General features: G+C 37.7%; 1 protein-coding gene across 4 annotated transcripts in view; it reads left to right on the top strand.

The window, feature by feature from the left end:
* LOC149162228 (ubiquitin-activating enzyme E1 2-like) overlaps positions 1 to 18,963 on the top strand; it is a 36,045-nt gene extending 17,082 nt beyond the window's left edge. For all 4 annotated transcript variants that reach the window (XM_089437176.1, XM_089437174.1, XM_089437175.1 and 1 more), the window contains 4 exons: positions 15,399 to 16,193; positions 16,789 to 17,663; positions 17,767 to 18,196; positions 18,288 to 18,963. In XM_089437176.1, coding sequence (XP_089293302.1) covers positions 15,399 to 16,193; positions 16,789 to 17,663; positions 17,767 to 18,196; positions 18,288 to 18,875 — 2,688 coding nt within the window. In that variant the 3' untranslated portion in view covers positions 18,876 to 18,963. The remainder of the gene's footprint in view (positions 1 to 15,398; positions 16,194 to 16,788; positions 17,664 to 17,766; positions 18,197 to 18,287) is intronic.
* The last annotated feature ends 4,249 nt before the right edge of the window (positions 18,964 to 23,212 follow it).

Here is a 23,212-nt window from a genome sequence, read left to right as displayed (position 1 = left end):
TGATGATACCAGAAATCAACACTTTCTCTTAACGAGGAATGTGCTCTAGCAATGCACCCTGCTGAAGCATCACTCTGTTTTGTAACATCTCCTTCCGCACTGCTGATGTCTGACATCTTGTCCACCAACTACTGTGCAGATGTTGCATCTGTACTATTGCTGACCCTGCCACTATCAACACTGCATCCGTACTACAACTCCCTCTTAATTTTGCATCTGTGCTGCTACTGGCATTGCCACTGCCAATACTGCATCTGCACTACAACCTTCTCCAACTGCTGCTGCTACTGCATCAACAACGGAAAAAAATCCCAAATTATTGAACTGGTGTTCAGTATGATGCATTTCGTTGTTAGAGTCTGACTGCTGCTAGTCTCTACGCTAACCCTCTGAAGTCTCCGCACTGCTGCTGACCCACAGTTGCGGGGGAGCGCCCCCCCCCCCCCCCTCGAACCCGCTCCCGAATCGCGCTCCGGGCGGGAGCGGCTCGGGAGCGCGCTCCCAAAAAAAAATTTGCGCTCCCTGCCATTTTCGGGAGCGTTGCAGGGAGCGATCGCTCCGTCGCTCCTGGAGCGATTTTTAACGCCCGGGAGCGATCGGGGAGCGATCGCTCCCGATCGCTCCCGGGCATTAAAAAATCGCTTCGGGAGCGTTTCGACGGGCGCCGGGAGCGATCCGGCGGAAAAAAATTCCGCGGACGCCAAAAAAAATCGATTTTTTTTTTTTTTTTTAAAGCCCAATGGGCTTAAAAAAATTTCATTATCACTTTATTGAGCAAGAGCTTGGAGCAAGAGCAAGAGCCAAGGAGCGAGGAGCAAGTGCTGAGGAGCGAGGAGCAAGTGTCGAGGAGCGAGGAGCAAGCCTGCAGATGTAAGTAACTTAGTAATTTAGTTAGTTTAGTTAGTTAGGTAGTAATTTAGTTAATTTAATTTAGTTTATTGAGTTTAAAAATCATGTATTTAAATTAAATTAATAAATTAAATTCATTAATCCCAATAAATTAAATTAATTTGCAGATTCAAGAATCAAAACCCTACAAACATCAAACACCATGGACCTGGCTATATTTCTTGGCATTTTCCTCTTCCTGGTCCCTTTTATGGTTATTATGGTGCTGGAGAGTAGGAAACAGAGGGGCCAAACCGAAGAGGGGGATGAAGAAGCTGGAGAAAGTCAAATTGGTGAAAACCCCGGTGAGGAGGAGCTGGAGGAGGGTGAACATGACCCTCAAAAAACTAAACAAGACCAAACTCCATTGTGGAAATATGTTAACAAGGTTGAAACAGGGAGAGGGGGTGGAACCACTAAATTTCATTGCCCCCATTGCAACACTGATTACACAGGTTCATACACCCCTGCTAGAAGACACCTCTGCGGGAGAAGGCCATGGGATGGAGACAAACAAATAGGAATCAAAACTTGTACAACGGTGTCAGCAGCGGATAGAGCCAAATACATAAGGGAAGAGGAGGAAGCCTAATACAGATCAAAAAAATCAAGGGGTTTCTTTGAACCAAGCTCACAATCACAAAGAACTCCTTCAGCATCCTCCCAAGGCAGTGGATATGGAGGCACAGGGTCATCATCTTTAAGGCGTAGAACCATATCAGATTTCCTTGATGAGGGGTGTAGGAATGATGTGGATTCAAAGGTTTACAGGTTTCTCTATGCATGTGGGATACCATTCAATGTTCTTCGCTCACCTTATTGGCACGAAATGGTTTTTGCCATAAATGATGCCCCTAAAGGATACAAGAGCCCTGGGTATGACAAAGCAAGAACCGTTGGCCTTGATCATGAAAAAGCAAAAATATCACATTCTTTGAATAGAATGACAAGTTCTTGGACTGACCATGGGGTGTCCATTGTATCTGATGGATGGACAAATGTAAAAGGCAAGCCATTGATAAGTGTTCTTGCTGTGTCTGTTAGTGGTCCCATCTTTCTAACTGCACATGATTACTCAGACAAGTTCAAGACCGCCATCAACATTGCAGAAGCATTACTTGAAACAATTGAGCGTATTGGCCCATACAATGTCATCCAAGTCATCACTGATAATGCTTCTAATTGTAAGGCAGCGGGAGCAATTATTGAGGATAAATACCCCAACATATTTTGGTCTGGATGTTTGGTTCACACATTGAACCTTCTGTTGCATGATATTGTCAAGAACAAAAATGAACAATACCAATGGATTGGTGATTTGTACAAGAAAGGCAAACAAATGATAAAATTTATTACAAATCATAGCAATACCCATGGCCTTTTCCGCAGTCACTCGAGATTGGAGTTGTTGAAGATTGCGAAGACCAGATTTGGTAGCTATTACCTCACCTTCAGGCGCCTTTTGAAGGTAAGAGAGGCATTAGCTAGCATGGTATCAAGTCCACATTGGCAGGTACTAAAAGGGCTACAAATGCAGCTGACATGGGAGGTTTTGAAATGGTGGAGGAAGCCGCTCTTGATGGGCAGTTTTGGACAAGTGTGAGGCAGGTATTGTATTTCACCAAGCCAATTTATCACATGATTCGGTTTGCAGATACAGACAAACCAGTGATTGGCAAGGTGTATGAGCAAATGGATACCATGTTGGGGGAAATAAAAGATATTGTTCATAATAGAGATCCCAACTTGTACAAACTGATTCATGATTGTGTGTGTGAACGGTGGAATAGGCTTAATCTTCCACTACATTGCTTGGCGTATATCCTTACGCCAAAATACTACTCTACATCTTGGTTGGGCCAACCTGCAGCAGGGGGTGGGGTTAGGACCAAACCCCATTTAGATCCAGAGGTAACTAAAGGATATTTGGAAGCATTAGAAAAGTTGGTACTTGACAGGGAGGAATGTGCAGCTGTGCGCCTTGAAATAGGCAGATACTTCAGTGGCACTGGTTTGTATGGTAACTTCCATGCAATGGACGACAAAGATAGATTTGATACTCTCACATGGTGGGAAACATATGGCGGCCAGGGACTTTTGCCAAAATTGGCAAAAAAAGTTCTTTCGCAGGTTGTAAATACTTCTTCTGCAGAGAGGTGTTGGAGCATCTACAGCTACATTCATAATGTGAAAAGAAACAGACTCAATGAAAACCGAGCAGAAAGCTTGGTTTATGTGCACTACAACTTGAGGTTGTTGAGTCATTACTGTGATCGGGCTTATGAGGATCCCACATATAAAATTTGGGACAATCACCCAGAGGATGACAACTTGGAGGATGGCATTGTACATATTGAAGAACTGGAAGAGGAACTTGTAAGGGATGAAGATGAAGCAGCCATGCGACCTCCACCTCCACCTCCACCATCCAGTAGCAGTGCTCGAGGTCCGAGTCTTGTTCCTTTGCTGTCGCCACCTCCATCTACACCCTCACGTGGAGGTTCTAGTTCTGGTCGTCGGTCTGTGCGGGAGACTCCTAGAAGACCACCACGACCTGCTTATACTCCTGGAGACTCTCGTGGCAAGGGCCACATGTAGATTTATAGTTTACTTGTCTTTTTTAGTTTCTATTAGACTTTAGTTTTCATAACTGTTGAGTTTTGAGTCCTTGACTCTTGACTCTTGACTCTTTCATATCATAATGATATTTTTTGTAAACAATATATCACTGTGAAAATGAAAATTTGAAGTTTGAAGTTGGGCCTTGGCAATTATAACCAGTGTGGAAAAAGTCGGGAAAAAATCGGGATTAAATCCCCAAAACGCGATTTTTTTGGCTGGCCGATTATATCGGCCGATTTTTTGCCGATTTTTTCCCAGTCGAAAAAATCGGGATTAAATCGAAAAAGTCGGGATTAAATCGGGACTTTTTCCAAAAAATCGTGGTAATTTCTTTAATGATTTTTTTTTCTTTGAAAAAATCGGGATTTTATTGAAAAAGTCAGGATTTTAAAAAAATGAATATTTTTGTATTTTTTTTAATTTTGCCGACTTTTTCGAAAAACTCCCGACTTTGCCGAGTTTTTCAACTTTTGGACCCTTGCCGAATTAATCCCGACTTCGACTTTTTCCACATTGATTATAACTCATTGGTAATGATTGTGAATTATGAATATGATGCTTCGTGAAAGACTAAAGTTGTTTCATTTCATTTCATTATTCATGTTTCATTTTATAAATTTATAACATTTCATATCATGTTAACAGTTAGAAGTTAGGACTTAGAAATATCTTAGATATTACTTCTTGTAATGGTTAAACTTAGCTTACAAGTACAACTTTGGTGATCAATGATGATAAATGTTATTAAATTTTCAATTTTGAAAGCTTGAAGTTGAAACTTTAAGATTGAATTTGATGAATCATGATTCATGAGACTCAATATGTTGCAGTTGTAATATGTATTTTACTAACTTGTGGACATGGTTGATGATGATTATAATTTCTAGATGATTGATGTGATATGGTTCAATGATCAATCTATGTTTTTTTTATGTTTTTTATGTCTAATTCATCATTCTACATGTTTTTGTTGACATATATGTATCAAAAATTAAAATATATATATATTTTTAAAAAATCGCTCCCGGATTCGCTCCCAAACCGGGAGCTTCTGAAAATGGTCGCTCCCGTTCCCGTTTTCGCTCCCGCTCCCCGCTCCCGCTCCCGCTCCCAAGCAACATGGTGCTGACCTCTACTCTGTTCCAACTGCATTGCTGCCAACTTTTCTTTGCTCAGTCTCTGGCGCTCCTAGCCACTGCTTCTGTCACTCAGGCACTCCTCTGCATCAACTGAACCGGTCCATCCTGCTACTTCTGATTTGGGCTCCCATAGCAAAGCAATTGATCCGAGAGATGGACTCTTGAAGGATCTTACACATCTGCAGTTCTTTCGAACTACAACTCTAGATCAGCCCACCTCCCTCCTGGAGATGTTTGGGCTATTTTGGCGAATTCCTCCTCCTTGATCTTCGCGTCTGCAACCTTCAGATCATGCTTCTCATCTTTGCCCTTCTTCCTAAGAGGACACTGTGTTGCGTAGTGACTGAATTCACCACACCTGAAGCATTTGATCTTTGAAACATCATTCTTCTTCTTCAGCTGCTCTTGCTGCCCCTTGGATGTGAGCTGCATTCTCTTCCTCCTCCTTTGGCTTTGACCCACTGTTGTTGCTTTCGTCAAGTTTACATATGACCAAGTCTCTCCTCAGCTCCTCTTGCTTAAGAGTTAACCACATTTCATCCCAGTTTGGCAAAGTCGCCCTGCCCAGGATGCTCTGGACAAAGACTTTCCACTCCTCAAATACTGAATTTAGGGTCGGTCTTACCATATAAGAACCTTGAGGTGTTGATCCCACAGCTGCAAGCTCATCTCAGATCCCTTGAAGCATAGAGGAACGAATCAATGCGTTCCCCCTTCTGCATCTGCATAGATTTCATCTTCTGCTCCAAATACATCTTCCGTTGCTCGGAAGATCCCTGATATAGCATCAACAAAGCCTCCCACATCTCCTTCGCTGTGTTTCTGCCAGCGATGTGACAGACTATATGATCCTTCACTTCATTGAGGATCATTCTTTTGGTCTTCGCCATTTCTCCCTTGTACTTCTTGAGCGGATCTGGATCTGCAGGCTCAGCTACCACGTTGTCGACGTAGAATTTGAGAAAATGCTCATCCAGAAGGCATGACATCCTTGCCTTCCAGATCACATAGTTGGATGCCCCATCCAACCTATCTTGATCTCTCAGTCCACTGGCTGCCATCTTTGCCAAACGAAATGTCGAATGACCTCCTCTCTCTTGTTGCTACTCAGCAAATTAGAATTCAAATTCCCTGTCTAGGAATTCTCCAAGGAAAAAATTCCCTCAAGTGTCTCTTCTTTCTGACATCTTTTTTCCCAGCCACTGCCTGTAGAAAACTGCGTCACACCAGGAACCCCTCTTCGCTGAAGCTATTGCTGCGTTGCTCTCTCTGCCGCTGACAAATTTCGATCTGGAAATCCTACCTCTCTGTCGACTCACTCAGAGAGAGATTTACCACGAAAATCTAGCCCTCTTGGACATTGCACAATCCCTTTGGGGATTCGATTTGCAGCCTATGCAACACTTTGACTTCTCTTCTTCCTTCAGCGCTGGGCTTTTCCGGTTTTGTTCTCTTGTTTCCCCTGCACCTCTAATACCATGTGAAAATTTGGATGCCCAAATTCCTACTGCAGCCACTGATTATGTTTCTCCTATTTGTTAATTATGGAACCAAATTGTTTAGTGTTTCCTACAGTAAACACTGAAACGAATACACTGCAGCCTTCACCATTTAAATAAAATACGGAAACAAGAAACTGAACAAGAAAGAAATACAACACATCTACATAGTTATTTTTGGATAAATGTCCACGGAAAAACCCAATGTGGGAAAACCATTGCAACAACTCTGAAGGTTTTATTATTATGTAGTATTAATTTCTGAATACAATCTCTGGATGCCTTCGCGACAATCCAGTTATAGAGAATATCACTGACAGAGATAAGTGAGGTTACCTCAATCTATCAACGAAAATCCTGGCTGATCCATCCACTAAATGAACTGCTCCTAGATGCCTTTGCGCAGTCACTGCGTCAGCCCAACATCACACCCTTTGGGAACTGCGTCACTCCTCCTGGTTGATCGATTTGCCTCTGAGATTCTAACTTCTGCTCTCTCGGTCTCACACCCCGACTTCTAGCTACAGAAATCGATCTCTTCAACAAACTTTTGGACTTCCTCAAGGCTCTGTGCTGCCTCTGTGTCAGCCTACGTTGCCTCTATGTGGATCTACGTCAGCTTCTCTGGCTCTGCGTTGCCTCTGCTGGATCTCTCTCTCTCTTCTCTGCTGAGTATTCTCCGACTGGGAAAGATTTCCCTTTGGATAATATCCCTGCCCCTCACTACAAAATATCACTATCGAAAATATTTCCGACAGTTGCTCTGCTCCAGAAAATCGAACTTCTGATCTCTCATCTGTGTCCTCTTCAAGTGCCCCTCAAGCCTCTTCTTATATCTTTCTGTTGGACAACCAACGACCCAGATTAACTTCTAATCAATGGCTTAGATCATTTTGGCTTGATCCTCGTCTTCTTCTAGAAGTTACACCCACAGTTTAGATTAATACCTATTAATTATTTTAATTTCCTAAGTTTAGACTTAGGGTCCCTTTAAAAATAATTAATTATTTTAATAAAACTGTCTTCGGGTGGAATTTCCCAAAACAATTTCTGGGTATTGGAGAATGCATGTGTCTAAGCCTCCTTGCAAATTTTGAGACTTAGAGCACATCCGATGCTACCAGAAATCAACACTTTGGACTCTGGAGATTTGGATAAATGGATGACTTTGATGTTTAAATAGCTGGTGAGCATAATTGTGCAATTACTTCTCATTGTTCTTTCTTGAAAAGCTTTGTCATGCCATTAGAGCTAATTATCTTCCCAGGTTTCCCTGCGATACCCCTTAATTCCATTTCCTTTCCTTCCTAGAAAAATTCTTGAAAATTAAAAGATATAGTCCCTAAAGAGTGTAACCATTTGACTCCTAATACAACAACTATACCACCCATTGGAATTGAAAGCATTGGACTATTCAATACATATTCCCCCATAGTTAGATTGATATTATGGCACTTCCCTTAGCAATTTATAGTTCCTCCATTTGCAACCATCAATTGACACTTTGGTGCTGGATATAGAAAGCAATTCAAATCCTTGGTTATATTACAATGATTAAAATTATGGGTACCGTTGTCGCTCAAATTTTACAGGCATGGTGCGACAACGACTTAGGAAGGGCACTGTCACTCTGATTCGCGCCCACTATGTTTTAGCTGTCTCTCAGCAACATGCTATGGGGGGTAGTCCTTATGGAAGATGGAAATGAATTGCTCGTTGGCAACCAACAAGTCCGGGAGACACAGTTGAATGGCCTAGCCACTTGGTTGATTTAGCAAGATTTATAAATTAGATTAGATTTAAATGTGAGACCAGTGCTTTATGGAGTCAATTTCTTTCTTTATATCAATTAAGCACCAAGTAACCAGATGAACAACCGTCACTTTAATGAATGACTATCCTATATGCTATGAAAATCCTAAGACCTAGGTGTGATGCAAGAATTTTGGTTACTTTTAATTAAATGCTTATTCTAAGTATAACCTTCCTCAACTATTTTGGAACTAATCTTTAGAGTAGGTTGTGGGATAGAAGCCAACGAGAAGCAAGAAGAGGCTTGATTAACGATACCTCCCCCTGTATTCTAACCACCTGATGCCTCTGGTGCTGCAGAGACAGTGGCAAGGTCACCGTGTTAACCACTAAAGAGGTGCTAGTCTCCTCAAGCTAAGTGAGAAAGGGTTGCCCTAAATGTTTATCAACCAAGCTTATGCTTAGAGGTAAGTTATTAGATGCAAAACTTAGTTATGATTTGCTTCAAGTCAAGATGTTAAGTATTCAACAATGTTTAGAAAGGTAATCTCAACCACAAGAAAAGTGTCAGTTTAATAAATGCCAACAAAAGGTATCAAGGATACAATTGCTTAGCAACCACAAGATGCAAGATCATTAATATGCCACGGATCCACAATAGATGTTAACTTTAAATCAAAAATATAATGACAATATAGAGCACTTGCCTTCTTAGAACAATTAGCCAATGATTATTAAGATGCCAATGCTTAAGACTATCAATGAGATTATCAATGTTCAATTAGAAACCTAACACAATAATGTCAATTCAATCCCAATGATTTAAACACTTAACAGAGCAAGTTACTTCAATGCCAATTAAATAGAAACAATTATATCAAGATGCCCCAAGAAACTTAAACCATTCAACACAATGCAATTTGAGATTAGAGTGCTTTAGTGAGTGAATTAGATGTGATCTTATGAAAACTTTAGTCAACTCACAACAACAAATGTGTTAGTGCACTTGAACAACAAAAAACCAATGGCAATTTTGCTTAGAGACTCAATGTTATCAATGCTAATTACCTTCTTCTCAATGGCACACAAAACCATGAAACAAGTAACAAATATAAAGCAATGAAAGCACTTATGTAACTTGTATTCCAATGTTAAGATAAATCTATGACAACAGTGAGTAAAACCACTTTAGATGCCAAATTCAAGGTGCATATGCTTGCCCAATGTGAGAAGTAAGATCCAACTATCAAATCAACTTTGCCAACTTAATAATTCAGATGTATTAACCTTCTTATGATGCACTTTGCCACTGTTAGGATCAGATTTCAATGAACTTATGAAAGTCGATAGTAGATCATAGAAAAACACCAATTGTGCATTACCCAATTCACAAAATGACTAGTAAATTGATGCAATGAATTCCTTAGTCTGTTTAGGCAAATTATGAGTGTTTTTTTGGAGCATTTTCATTAGTATTTTGTCATTGTTAGGAGATGATAGGACTACTGTATGTAAATAGTGAATTGAGTAAGTATTTGAGAGGCAAACCGATGGCCTTAGGCCTGGAAGAAACTTGCCAAAACTTTGTCAATGACTGAAACACCTTCAAGCACCCAAATTCATGCCAAATACTCCTACAAAACACAACAATATTTAGTCTAGAAATCAAATGATGACCCATAGAGGCAAATGAGGGAAGGAGAAGGCAAGAGGCAAGGTGAAGAGGCCTCAAAGGCATGCATTAAGGCAAGGAAAGCCCATATTAGGGTTGCGGCTAAGGGAATGAGCCCACAAAGGGTTGCCGTAAGCCTTACAAGGGCCACGACCTAGGAGGAAAGGCCTTAGAGGCCTGCCGCAAGTCTATGGGAGGCTGTGGCTTAGGGAAAGGAGGGTAGCGAAGCTGGACCGAGGGGAAGGAGGGCCCTTATGGGCCAAAGGATCCCACGACAAAGGTTGAACAGGCAGGTTGAGATAGTTAGGAGGGAGGCCTAGGCCTAATAGGCCCAAAAATGGCCTTGACAAGCCCTGAAGGGCTACTGTCCAGCAACAAGAGGAGGCAGAGGCCTTCTAGGGCTCACGACAAGGGATAATAGGCCAAAAATTGGTAGTGGCTAGGGCAAGGAAGACTAGACGGCTAGGGTGGAGGACACTAGGCCTAGAGGCCTCAAAAATTTTGAAACCCTTGCCCAAAATTCGAATTTGCTTCAAATCTTCAATTTCACTACGAAAATCTTCAATTGCTGGCACAACAAAAAATTCTAGAGACTTGATCTTACCCTCAAGGGCCTAGATCTAGCTCCAACCCAACAAATTTTCTTGAATCACACTTGCACAAATAAAAATACAAGCACCCAAAACCCCAATATATAGAAAAAATTCAAAACCCCAAAACCCAGCTGCAAAACAAGGGTTAGAAAAATTAAAATTTATTTAAAAAAATTATTATACAAAATCTATTTACAAAATATATAATGCTTGAGAAATTTTTGAAGAATAATTTTTTTATGATAATTTGACAATGGCTTGATGTATTTCGAAAAATAGATGTTAACCACAACCTTAGCGAAGTAAAAAAATCACATAAAATATTTTGATTTTAAACAAGGTCAACCCGCGCCCACGCCCATAGTCTGTGAACTTGGAGCCCAAGGGCTAGGGAACTTGCAAACTCTATATATTTAATGAAGAAAAATCATTAGAACATACAATGAATTGAATTATCTAAGATAAGCCCAAAACTTACCAATAGAATGTTCCTATCATCTACAAATGAAATAACGATTCAGATAATATTGAAGCACAATATAGGAAAACACATACCCAACACATACCACAAATCAATGAGACAAAGACACCATGAACTGTACCCCAAAGTCTTTTATTATGAAAATCAAACGTTTCCATTACACCACTGTTTACAAAATTACATCTGGCCAAAGATCAAGATCACAATAGAAGCAAAATGTCTTCTATTTATAGAGAAATTCCTCCAAGTGGAAAATAATGGCTAGTTGGCTTGATCCCCGTCAAACTAATCTCGACCGTCGATAATTCTTTGATCAACTTTTAATCTTTGCCGCTGAAAATACTTATTTTTGAGGAATTTTCGAATTTCTCCTTAAAACCATTTTTTATTAGTTCAAAAAAAAATTATTTTGAACTAATTTTCTAAAAAATTTGACTTTCTCTTAACTACCAAGGTCCAAGGATCCAAATTTTCTTGAAATGTCCAATATTGCCTTGGTGGGGGACCTCCAAAATTTAACTTCTTTTAGACCCACGAATTTTTCAACTTGGAGAAATTAATTTCTCTAACATTTTAATTTTGACTCTAAATTAATTAATTTTCTGGCTTCAGATTTAATTTTATTTTTGCCAAAAAAATTAATTAATTGACTCATGAGGGGATTAATTATTTTCCACCCTCAAATATTTTAGCCCTGGTGTCTAAGTATGAAGGACCACGCACTAAAATATTTTTTACATAAGATTTTACAAATTCAACCTTCAAAGGGGGAATACCTGTTTGTTATAGACCCTCACAATAATTACCCAATTCTGCGGCACCGTATGATCTAGTAGACTAAGTGATCTGTAATAAAGTAATTTAGCCAAACAGCTTAAATTATTCTTAAATCACTTTTACAATAGACTCGACTAAAAACACTAGGATTCACCTAAGACTTTGACAATGAACTTCACCCTAGCTTTGGGGTTTAAGCTGGAGGGAAAAAACTCTTTCGATTAGCCATGTTTAGAAACACATTATAATAGGTGAGGTTAAAAAACCTCCTTGGATGAAATTCGCCGCCAAAATCATAGGCTTACCTAGGTTGTTACATAATGACACGGTCTTACTAGCATCATTTACATTACGAATTTGTAGAATGGGTTTACAATGAAATAATAAGTTGATGGCTGATGATTATGATCTTTTGAAAAAATTGGCACAACTGCTTCCTTAGAATTGTGACAAAATGTGTGCAACGGGTACTACTTGAATCAATTAGCACTATTACCTTTTCTTCTTGATATATCCTTCTATCTTGAGAGCTTGAGGAGTAGTAATTCCGCCAATTCTTTACAAGATATGGTTTGATTTATTTCATCTTTTTCAACCCTTGAGTTTGATTTCTGGTGTATATCTTCTTCTTTTGATGTTTCTTGTTCCTTTTGTTCCTCCTCTTCACAATCTATGTAAAATAATTTCTTCTCAGTACACTTATGGCCTTTAGTATATTTGCTATCACATTGTAACAAAGGCCTTTGGCTCTTTTTTTCTCCAGTTGTTGTGGGGCCAACCTTGTAGGTTGTGCGAGGTTAGGAGCAACAACACTTCCATCTTTATAGTTGTGAGTGGTAGACCTCCTTGTTGCCATAATTTTGTTTTTAGCCTTTCTTGCCACCTTAAATGCATTCTCCAATGGTTTAGGTTCCCAAAGGCGAACCTCATGTTGGATGTTATCCTTTAAAGTCCCTATGAAGACATCAATCAGCTGCTTCTCTGGAATATCAGTTACCTTGATAGTCAATCTCTGGAAGTCTTCAGTGTGCTTCCTAACTGAACCCTTTTGTTTGAGATTTATCATTTGGTTAAAGAAGGTATTGCTCTTTGTATTCTCATAATGTGCTATCAATTCCTCCATAAAAATTGTCCAAGCTAGTGCTTTACAAAATAAAGTCATTGATACCATACAAATTCACTGGGTTCTAAATATAGAGATGTAATGCATACCTTTTGTGTGTGTTGCACATCATGTAGATAAAAAAATTGCTCCATCTGTAGTATCCATGTTATCGGATCCTTGCCATCAAACTTCTTCATATCGATCTTTGGAATGGGGTTAATCTTCAACTTGCTGTTGGAGTCTCTAAAATCATAATTCATATTCCTTTTGTCCTCCTCCTTGTTTTTATGGAATATGTTGTCACCACTAGGGAGCCTTTCTTGCAATAACTTTGTCAAACCTTCCTTCATTGCTTACATGTTTGCTTTTAAACCATCCTTCAAAACTCCCATGTCACCTTTTATTGTTGCTTTTAAACAATCCAATTCATTCTTGGTTGCTCTTTGAGAGAGTGAAATTTGTTGCACTTGGTCCTGTAATTTTGATATATCATGTTGCATTTCTTTCTCTTCTTCATGCGTCATAGTAGAGCTTTCTATTGGCTTATCGGGTGTATTGCGAGACATAATGATATCTATGCTTCACTATGCCCTTTGAATCACTTCAAACTGATTTTTTAAACAAAAGTTATGCAAATTTAAAAAATACACTTTTTTTTCTTGCTTTTTGGAGCTTGATCTTGAAACTGTTGTATCTTTTCAATTTCGGCCTCCCAAGGTTTGAAACTCCGTCTTGAGATAGCTTTTTGTGTATTTTTTCCAACCCCACAAGTTAGACAAAAATTGGGTTCTTTAAGTGAAAGTTATACCAAATCTCCCACAATGGCCTGATTATGGACTGGTTCAATATAGCGAACTTGTATGGATTGCCATGTGTCATTGTTTCAACTTTCGGCCCTGAAACTCGTCCTTAAGAAACTACAAATTGTGCAATTTTATTCACTTTTTATGAAATTCAAATCTGATCAACGAAGAGAAAGTTATGATGATTTTCCTTAGGTCATCTGTTTGAGATTGAATTTTGGAACATGCAAAAACCTAAATTCCTTGGACCATATCTCCGAAAATAGAGTGAAAAAAGATTTGAAATTTTTACACAAAGTTCACCAAGAGTTCATATTCATGTGGTAAAATTTTCTGAAGCTTCGTAGAAAAAAGTTATAGCGAAAATGCCAAGATGACCTGTTTGAAGCAGAAAAACCCTAAGATCCAAAGCTCTGATTCCAAACTTAGTGGAAGCATGGTGGTGCCATAACCCACAGGTCCCATGATCGCAACTTGGCTTTGATACCAAATGTTATGTTTCTAGTTGAAAATAACACAAAAAACAGAAGAAGAATATAGATCAATGACTGGATATTAGTCCACTTCGAGGAGGAAACCTCCTTTACATCACATAAATGAACAATTCTTGGATGATTCAAATGAATAAACCTCCTTGGTATATATAGGAGTCTAAAGGTTCAAAATATAATTAGGGCCTACAGAATACTAATAATGTAAGGACTCAACAATAACAATAGTGGGTTTCTATGGGGCACAACAATAACAATAACAATAGTGGGTTTCTATGGGGCACAACAATAACAATATGGGGGTTCTATGGGGCACAAGTTACAACAATAACAATATGGGGAATACACTAGTATTATAGGGACCTAACAAAATATTTTCCAGCAAGGAAAAGAGAAACAAGATACATAGTAGCAAGCTTACAATGCAAGATGATAGCCCTGAATATGCCCCAAGTGAAGATCCAAATCTGTAAATATATCTTCAGGATGTAGCCCAATAGTTTAGGGCAAACACACCTTGCAAATGAGAATGTGACTCACTTTTATAGTTACATTTCCTGCCAATAGAAATTTCTAGAAAACCTTCCTCAGATTATCCTTCCGCATGTCAAATGCTGTTCTAGAGACTTCTATGTTGGGTGCTACTGCTCCCTCTGATATTGCTAGATACATTATATGAAAGGTTTCTAGAGACTTCAAGGGGGGGCACCCTCCCTTTATATGAATAAAAGTGTGTTCTAACGACATCTATAGGGGTCACTTCTTCTAGAAGCTTCTCTGATCAACTTTATAATAGAATCTCATAGAGAACACTCTAAAGGTTATAGATTCATCATAAAATGAGTTTTAGAATCATCTTCAAGGCAAGGTACTTTTCAAAAGGGAACAACAAGCAATTTCTTCTCTAAGATAGCAACTAGCGTATCTTAGCTTTGGATCTAACAAACACTGAGAGAGATCAAATCTCTCAAGGTGCTAACCTCTTTTTTGAGTGCAAAACTTGATGAAATGTTTGCCCCTTGAGAGATTTGATCCCTCTCGCTGCTTGATAGATCCGGAGATGAGATGGATCTAGGTTGGTTTAATTATTAATAATTAATATTTTAATTTTTAATTTTATATATTTTAATTTAATTTTAATTTTATGTTATTTGACTGAGTCAAAATGTTTCAATAACATAACATAACAAAACATTACAACATTTCTTCCATACTGGGCTGGAGAGGCGCAATAAAACCTCCAAAGAAGATGAAACACTTTCCAAAAATAGGCTCCTTGGGCTCGAATAATGACTCTCAATGAAAGATAATGCATCAAAATATAAGATCATCAATCAAAGAATGAGATCATCCTTCTCTAATTCTAAAGCTCAATATCCTCTGCATAGGAAAATGGTAACACGGAGCATTGGAATCATCCAGTTTGTTACTCCTTTTGATTATGTTCTCTTTATCGCTTTTTCTTTTCCTTCAGTTTGTAGATCTTTTTATTAATTTTGAAGAATTTTAAGTTTATGATTTTTATTTATTGTTGGGTCCTGACTGTTTTTGGATTTTTTGATCATTAATAATGCAGGCAGTAGTGTTCACAGGACTAAGTCTTGAAAAAGCGATTGACTTTGATGATTACTGTCGTATGCAAAAACCACCAATAGCTTTCATTAAGTCAGATGTTCATGGACTATTTGGAAGTGTGTTTTGTGACTTTGGACCTGAGTTCACTGTATATGATGTGAATGGTGAAGAACCTCGCACTGGTATAGTTGCATCTATTAGCAATGATAATCCAGCTATTGTATCCTGTGTTGAGGATGAGAGGCTGGAGTTCCAAGATGGGGACCTTGTTGTTTTTACTGAAGTTAAAGGTATGACTGAGCTGAATGATGGAAAGCCAAGAAGGATAAAGAATGTAAGATCTTATGGATTTGTTCTTGAGGAAGATACCACCAATTTTGGTGCCTATGAGAAAGGTGGAATTGTCACAGAAGTGAAACAATCTAAAATGTTGCATTTTAAGCCACTAAAGGAAGCTCTTAAAGATCCTGGTGAATTTCTTCTTAGTGATACTTCGAAGTTTGATCGCCCTCCATTGTTACACTTGGCTTTTCATGCTCTAGATAAATTTGTGTGTGAGTTTGGGCATTTTCCTGCTCCTTCGTCAAAGGAAGATGCTACCAAATTAGTGTCTTTGGCAAGATCTATTAATGAAACATCAGGTGACCAGAAATTAAACACCATTGATGAACATGTATTAAGACATTTTTCAAGTGGTTGCCATGCAGTGTTAAATCCCATGGCAGCAGTGTTCGGTGGAATTGTTGCCCAAGAGGTCGTGAAAGCTTGTTCAGGAAAGTTTCATCCAATTTTTCAGGTATTTATCTTGTTCTTTAGTTCTTCAGTTCGAGAAGACTGATTGATGTTGTACACAGTTTAAAGCGGTCTAATGATGTTGTACACAGTAAAGAGGTGTAAGTTGATTGTTCATGGGTAGTATTGTGTGTATGAATTAGTTGAGGATGTCTTGTTTTGTGTTATACATGTGCCCATGTTACTGCATATAATATATGTTTTAGCCTTTAGGCTGAATATGGTCTCTTGCTTACTCTGGGAGGGTTGAAAATTGAAATACAACTTGACCTATTTCTACATTGCTAACTTCTCTTTTTAAATGTTCTCAGTGACTAGTACTTTTTCTTGTTGGTGCAGTTTTTTCTTTCAATCTTGTTATTCTTGTAACTGTTCTTCTTGCTTGTAACTAAGCTCTAAGGTGCTGCTTATTTGGAGAGTTTGGAATCCTGAAATGAACCCTTTTTGTGATCATCTTGTGATTACATGCCAATTTTTCATGACACGTGTCTCAAGTTACTTTATCTCTTGTCCATTCTATTTAGACATGGTTTTAAATGTTCTTGTTGGACAATTGTTTTTTGATGAAGGATTGATTTAAAGTCTATGTTTTCTTGCAGTTCTTTTACTTTGACTCATTGGAATCTCTTCCTAAGCATCCCCTTAGGCCAGAGGATATTATGCCTCTGAATTGTCGATACGATGCTCAAATTTCTGTTTTTGGAACAAATCTGCAAAAGATATTGGAGGAATCCAATGTATTTGTTGTTGGAGCAGGTGCTCTGGGATGTGAATTCTTAAAAAACTTAGCTCTCATGGGAGCTTCCTGTAGAAGTCCGGGAAAGCTAACTATAACAGATGATGATGTTATTGAGAAGAGTAATCTGAGCAGGCAATTCCTTTTTAGGGATTGGAATATTGGTCAAGCTAAATCAACAGTAGCCGCATCTGCTGCAACTAAGATCAATCCCAGTTTTCAGATTGAAGCATTGCAAAGTCGTGCGTCTTCAGACACTGAAAATATATTTGATGATAATTTTTGGGAGAACCAGGGAGTGGTGATAAGTGCACTGGACAATGTTAATGCAAGACTTTATATAGACAGCAAATGTGTCTACTTTCAAAAACCTTTGTTAGAGTCTGGCACTCTTGGAACTAAGTGTCACACACAAGTAGTCTTTCCTCATTTGACTGAAAATTATGGAGCTTCAAGAGACCCCCCTGAGAAGGAGTTCCCAATGTGCACTGTTCACTCCTACCCACATAATATTGATCACTGTCTTACATGGGCAAGGTCTGAATTTGAAGGTATGCTGGAGAAAGCACCAACTGATGCAAATGCATTCCTTTCCAATCCCCAAGAGTATAAAAGATCTATGAAGTCCGGAGGTCAGGCTCAGGCTCAGGCTCAAAGTATTCTGGATCGTCTTCTTGAGTGTCTAGTGTTTGAGAGATGTATCACATTTGAAGATTGTGTAGCCTGGTCTCGCAGAAAGTAAGAACCATACAAATAGGTGTTTGGTGCTAAATCTTTCTGTTTTTGTTATTTGTTTATGGAAATGGGTTGTCTGACATCTGTATGATCGAAAAATTTGCAGATTTGAGGAGTATTTCACAAATCGTGTGAAGCAACTTGTTTTTACATTTCCAGAGAATACAATGACGACCCAAAATACGCCATTTTGGTCTGCTCCTAAGCGCTTTCCAAAGCCCCTGCAGTTCACATCAAATGATCCTGCTCACCTTTCATTTATTGCCGCAGCATCAATATTGCGAGCGAAGAATTATGGAATTCCAGTCCAAGATTGGGCTTTCAATAGAGAGAAATTGTCAGAAGTTGTAGATAAAGTGCAGGTTCCTGATTTCCAGCCAAAAATAACTAAAAATATGACAGATGCAAATTCTAGAAATGGAAATGTCGCAGCCGTAGATGACAATGCATGTATTGATAATATGATTAAAATGCTAGAAGAAGGGGTTAAGAGCTTACCTCTAGGTTTTCGAATGAATCCAATTCACTTTGAAAAGGTCTGATCTTTCTCTCTTTTGTCTGAATTATTTTTCTTTTCTCGTCTCATTCTTCTGTTCTTAATTGTGTGTTGTTGTGCCAAAACTGCAGGATGATGATATGCATATTGAGCTTATATCTGGGCTTGCTAACATGCGTGCACGGAATTATAGCATTCCTGAGGTGGACAAGCTAAAGGCTAAATTCATAGCTGGAAGGATTGTTCCTGCTATTGCCACTACGACTGCAATGGCAGCTGGTTTAGTTTGTTTAGAACTTTACAAGGTTCTCTTTTGCCATAGTATTGAAAAGTATCGCAACTCTTTTGCAAACTTAGCACTGCCATTGTTTTCAATGGCTGAACCTGCTCCAGCAAAGGTAATTAAGCATCGAGATCTAAGCTGGACTCTTTGGGACCGGTGGGTAATTGAGGGTAATTTAACTTTACAGGAGCTACTAGATTGGTTTCAAGCCAAAGGTTTAACTGCCTATAGCATATCGTGTATGCAAACCATACTTTATAACAAGATTTTCCCCAAACACCGTGAGAGACTGAATGTGAAGTTGGCAGATCTTGTCCAAGATGTAGCAAAGTTAGTAATCCCTCCAAGTCGTCACCATTTTGACCTTGTAGTTTCTTGTGAAGATGATGCTCGGAATGATGTTGATGTACCTTTGGTCTCTATTTATTATCGTTAGGTAATGTCCATAGATTAAGTAATTTATGAATTATGATCTTGTAAATTGGATTCATGCAAGAGATTATATTCATCAGTGAATTTGAGTATATTATCGCTGTTTAAGTTTTGAGATGAAGGTTGTCCAGTGTCCTGACATCGGTCATCTTCTGGAAAATTTTGACTATTTTGGGACAGGTGTTGGAGAAGTCAGATCTTTTCTTCATAGCTCATAATAATTTGATGTCTATAAACCCCCACACAGAAGTTAAAATTCTCCAGAATGGCACAGAATCTTAATCTGCCTTGTGAACTGAAGGATAAGTCTTATTGTCTAACACTACTTCAGAAGTTCACATAGCAGCAAAGAATCATTTACTGATCCATGTGAGGTGCTGTAGAGTTTGGTTCTGGAATTTGTGAATAAGAGTGAGTGAACTGCCATGATTTTGTCAATTGCATGATTATCTTACTATAATGTGATTTTGTATTGCAACAAAGAACCTTTAGTGGCCAATGTGAAATTCCACAGAAATGGCCCACTGAATAAATAAATTGTGCTGCTGTTGCTGTCATCCATTATGTTAATGGAAGAGTTAAAGGTGTATGTCACTTAGCATGATTGGGTGCTGGTGTCGCAGGGCTTGTCTGGGGATTTTTTGTATTGATGCTCATGAAATAATTGGGCATTCTCTCCTGTTCAAAGGCTGTAAAGAGTTGAAAGTTGAAACAGGCTTTGCTTGGACTCCTGGAACAGTGTGTGGAGAGTAAAATAATTGAGAAATATTTGGTAAGGGAAAGAAGGGAATTATTTGTGGATTGATATCACATAAAATTTAAGTCCACACAAATTGCTATTTACAAGCATTAAGTGAGTGTGTATTGTGTAGCTCCAGAGCTTTGGACGTTTTCTTTTCAATTCATGAATGCGTTGATTGAATCTTCTATTTTGGTTGTTCTGAGTTCTATATTCTGGAGCCTTGAAACCTAAAACATATTGTGGTTCCTCTGCTTATCGAGAGCCTTATGTCTCTTGTTTTAGTAATTGTAATAGTTAACAGAGTTCAATATTCAGACAATCTACAAAGGATTATAGTGGAGTTTGAGATGTCAATTTTCAAATTCTCTGGAACATCACTATTTGTCATCATAGGATTGGATTGAGGTTGCGTCACTATTCTCTGGAACATCACTTTGTTGTTTCGATTCTGAATGGTACATATATGTAGCTTGATTGAGTTGTCTACTCTCGTGATTCGGATGTCGATATGGAACTTTTTTGGTTTGACTTTCCTTTATTGGGCATGTGGCAATTTTTAGATTTTCTTCTAGCGAAGATGTTGTTGAGTTGGTTATGGAACATTCACTTGGGATGTTCATTGTTCGAACTGCAACATCTAAGTGTGTCGTTTTTTCAACTAACTTGTCTTCTTGAGTTGTCATATTCACTGGATCGGTATTCATTCTCTTATTTTCAACTTGGACTATTATGATTGGAGATTTCGACACTTTTTTTTGAGTGAATTGTTCTAATTTGTCTTTTAATGCTTTCTTATCATCCTTAAGTTTCTTAATTTGAGTGAGTAGACTTTGATTATGGTTTCTCGGATGTAAAAGTTCTTTGATTTCTGTTTTATCAAACTTATTTTTAGTGTTTTGAATTTTAAGATTTTCCTCTTTTAGATCTCTAATTTCTTCTAATAATTTTTTATTAAGGTTCTTTAAACGCAAGGTTTTTTCTTCTTGTTCTGATAAGTGCTTCTTGAGTTCTTTTTTTGTGACCTTAGTCTTCTTCGCTTGTGCCAATAATTTTTCGACGTGGTCTTTGAGACGAGAAATTTCTTCGTCTTTTTCCATTCTTTATTTGTAATGCATATCCACAAGATTTTTATGTTTGTGTTCTAACGTTTTTTGTTTTGTTGAAGTTTGGCAATTTTTCCATTCTATTGATCTTTTCGCTGCACTTTCTCGGTACACTAGATTACACCATTTTGTGGGAGTGATTATGAACGTTCGACTTGGAATATGGATTCAATTTTCTTTCTCTCATTAAAATAAGCATGTTGTCGCTCAAGTATTGTTATTAATTGTTCTATATCTCTTGCGAATGATTGTTTTTGTTCATACTTAGAGATTCCCTATATATATATATATATATATATATATTTTTTTTTTGTTCAGTTCTTTTATCTTCCCCTTTTTCTTTTTTATTAATTTTTATTGTTATTTTTTATTATTTATTTATTTATTGTGTTAAATTAACTTCTTTTTGTTTCACCTTTTTAATAATGTTTTCATATATATATATATACTTTCTTTTAATTTTTATTTTTTTAGACCTTTTTTATTTTTATTTTATTATTATTATTATTTTTTAATTCTTTAAATGATCTATATATCCTCTTTATAAGATATGGTTCTTTTTTTTTTTTTTTCTCGATGAATATAATATTCTTATTATATAACTAAAATTTGATGATATATAAAATTGTATCACTAACTAAGAGTCGAAAAGCGTTGCCCTGAAGGATGATGGCGCTCAACGGTGAAACGTGACAATTTAAGGGATGGGATTGGTTGAAAGACGGTGCACATGAGAGGAGAGGAGAGGGTCGCTGCCACGAGATGTTTGGAGCGTTGTTGGAGAGTGTGGCTGGTTAGTTCCTAAACTATGCAAAAACTAAGTATTTGCTCGAACTGTGTCCAAAAAAGTCTTGCTTCCTTTGATTGCACTGTCTTCTATCGATATGGGAGTCAATTCATTTCACATATATAGAGGCCAATCAACAGTTGTTGCGACATTGGCTTCTGTCGGATGGTAGCGGGGTTGGTCAATGCCACAGGTAGCAGTGGCAGAGGATTATGGTGGCTGCAGTATGTCGGGCAACACTTCGGGGAGCCGCATGTGATCTAATCAATGACAGGGACGGGAATTGGCGGAATGATACGACTTTGGTGATGTGTGGTTTGCGGCTTTGGCGTCTAGCGTATCCAGTTGTTTATATATATAATCTTTTTTGACTTTTGACTTTTATTTTATTTTATGTATATAATTTTATTTTATTTTTTATGTAGTCTCTTTTTTCTCTCTCTCTATATATATTTATATATATATATGATGATTTCAGATTTATTTATTTTTAATTTTTATATTTTTTATACAATTTGTTTTGTTTTGTTTTTTTTAATAAATTCTTTTTCTATAATTTCATATATATGATTTTTTTTTTTAATTTCAATGGCCAAAGGCTTGATGTCAAACTCGCAGAGAGGAGAAATTCCTACTTTGTAGTGAGACGCATGAATCTTTGACGACAACAATGTTGACAATTTTAATGGCCAAGGACCTAGATTGGAGAAGGTGGCTCTGTGCAACAGTTAAACAACCTAGATGACCGAATTGCTCTGATACCAAATGAAGCGAGCGAAGTTCCTTCTATAGATTAATTACTCCAGAAGACTTGGAATATAAAGATATCCTTGAAGATACAAATATTATATATTAAATGTGTGAATAAGAATGATTACAATGAGAACGAGAGGCTTGCTTATATACCAAGCAGGTGTCTCTTCATGGAGAGTCATGTCTCATTTCAGCTTAATTACTAATTAACTAATCATTATTAATTATTATGATTTACATTATGTCTTATATATTTATTCATAACATTGCCTTCCTCCTCAAAAAGCTTTGTCCTCAAAGCTTGTTAAAAAAGGCTTGATCTCTTTTTTGGCTTCGAATGTCTTTTTGTCTCGGAACTATCATCTTTGTCGATACATGTTGATATGATCTTCTAAGTGACAAACAAAACTGTTGCACTGAGAAGGGATCAGACCATGCCAGATTAATCTTTTGTGTAACATTTTGATCACTGGAATTTTGTAACGATTTGTCATCATAGGATTGGATTGAGGTTGCATCACTATTCTTTGGAACATCACTTTGTTGTTTCGGTTCTAAATGGTACATATACGTAGCTTGATTGAATTGTCTATTCTCGTGATTCAGATGTCGATATGGAATTTTTTTTGTTTGACTTTCTTTTATTGGGCATGTGGCAATTTTTAGATTTTCTTCTAGCAAAGATGTTGTTGAGTTGGTTATGGAACATTCACTTGGGATGTTCATTGTCCGAACTGCAACATCTAAGTGTGTCGTTTCTTCAACTGACTTGTCTTTTTGAGTTGTCATATTCACTGGATCGGTATTCATTCCCTTATTTTCAACTTAGACTGTTATGACTAGAGTTTTCAACACTTATTCTTGAGTGAATTGTTCTAATTTGTCTTTTAATGCTTTCTTATCATCCTTAAGTTTCTTAATTTGACTGAGTAGACTTTGATTATGGTTTCTCAGAC

This window comes from Pinus tabuliformis, chromosome 5_2 (assembly GCF_031772625.1).
Source record: "Pinus tabuliformis cultivar Carrire ecotype Pingquan chromosome 5_2, CPIR1, whole genome shotgun sequence".
NCBI lineage: Eukaryota > Viridiplantae > Streptophyta > Pinopsida > Pinales > Pinaceae > Pinus > Pinus tabuliformis.
This window is presented reverse-complemented; position numbering and strand designations above follow the sequence as displayed.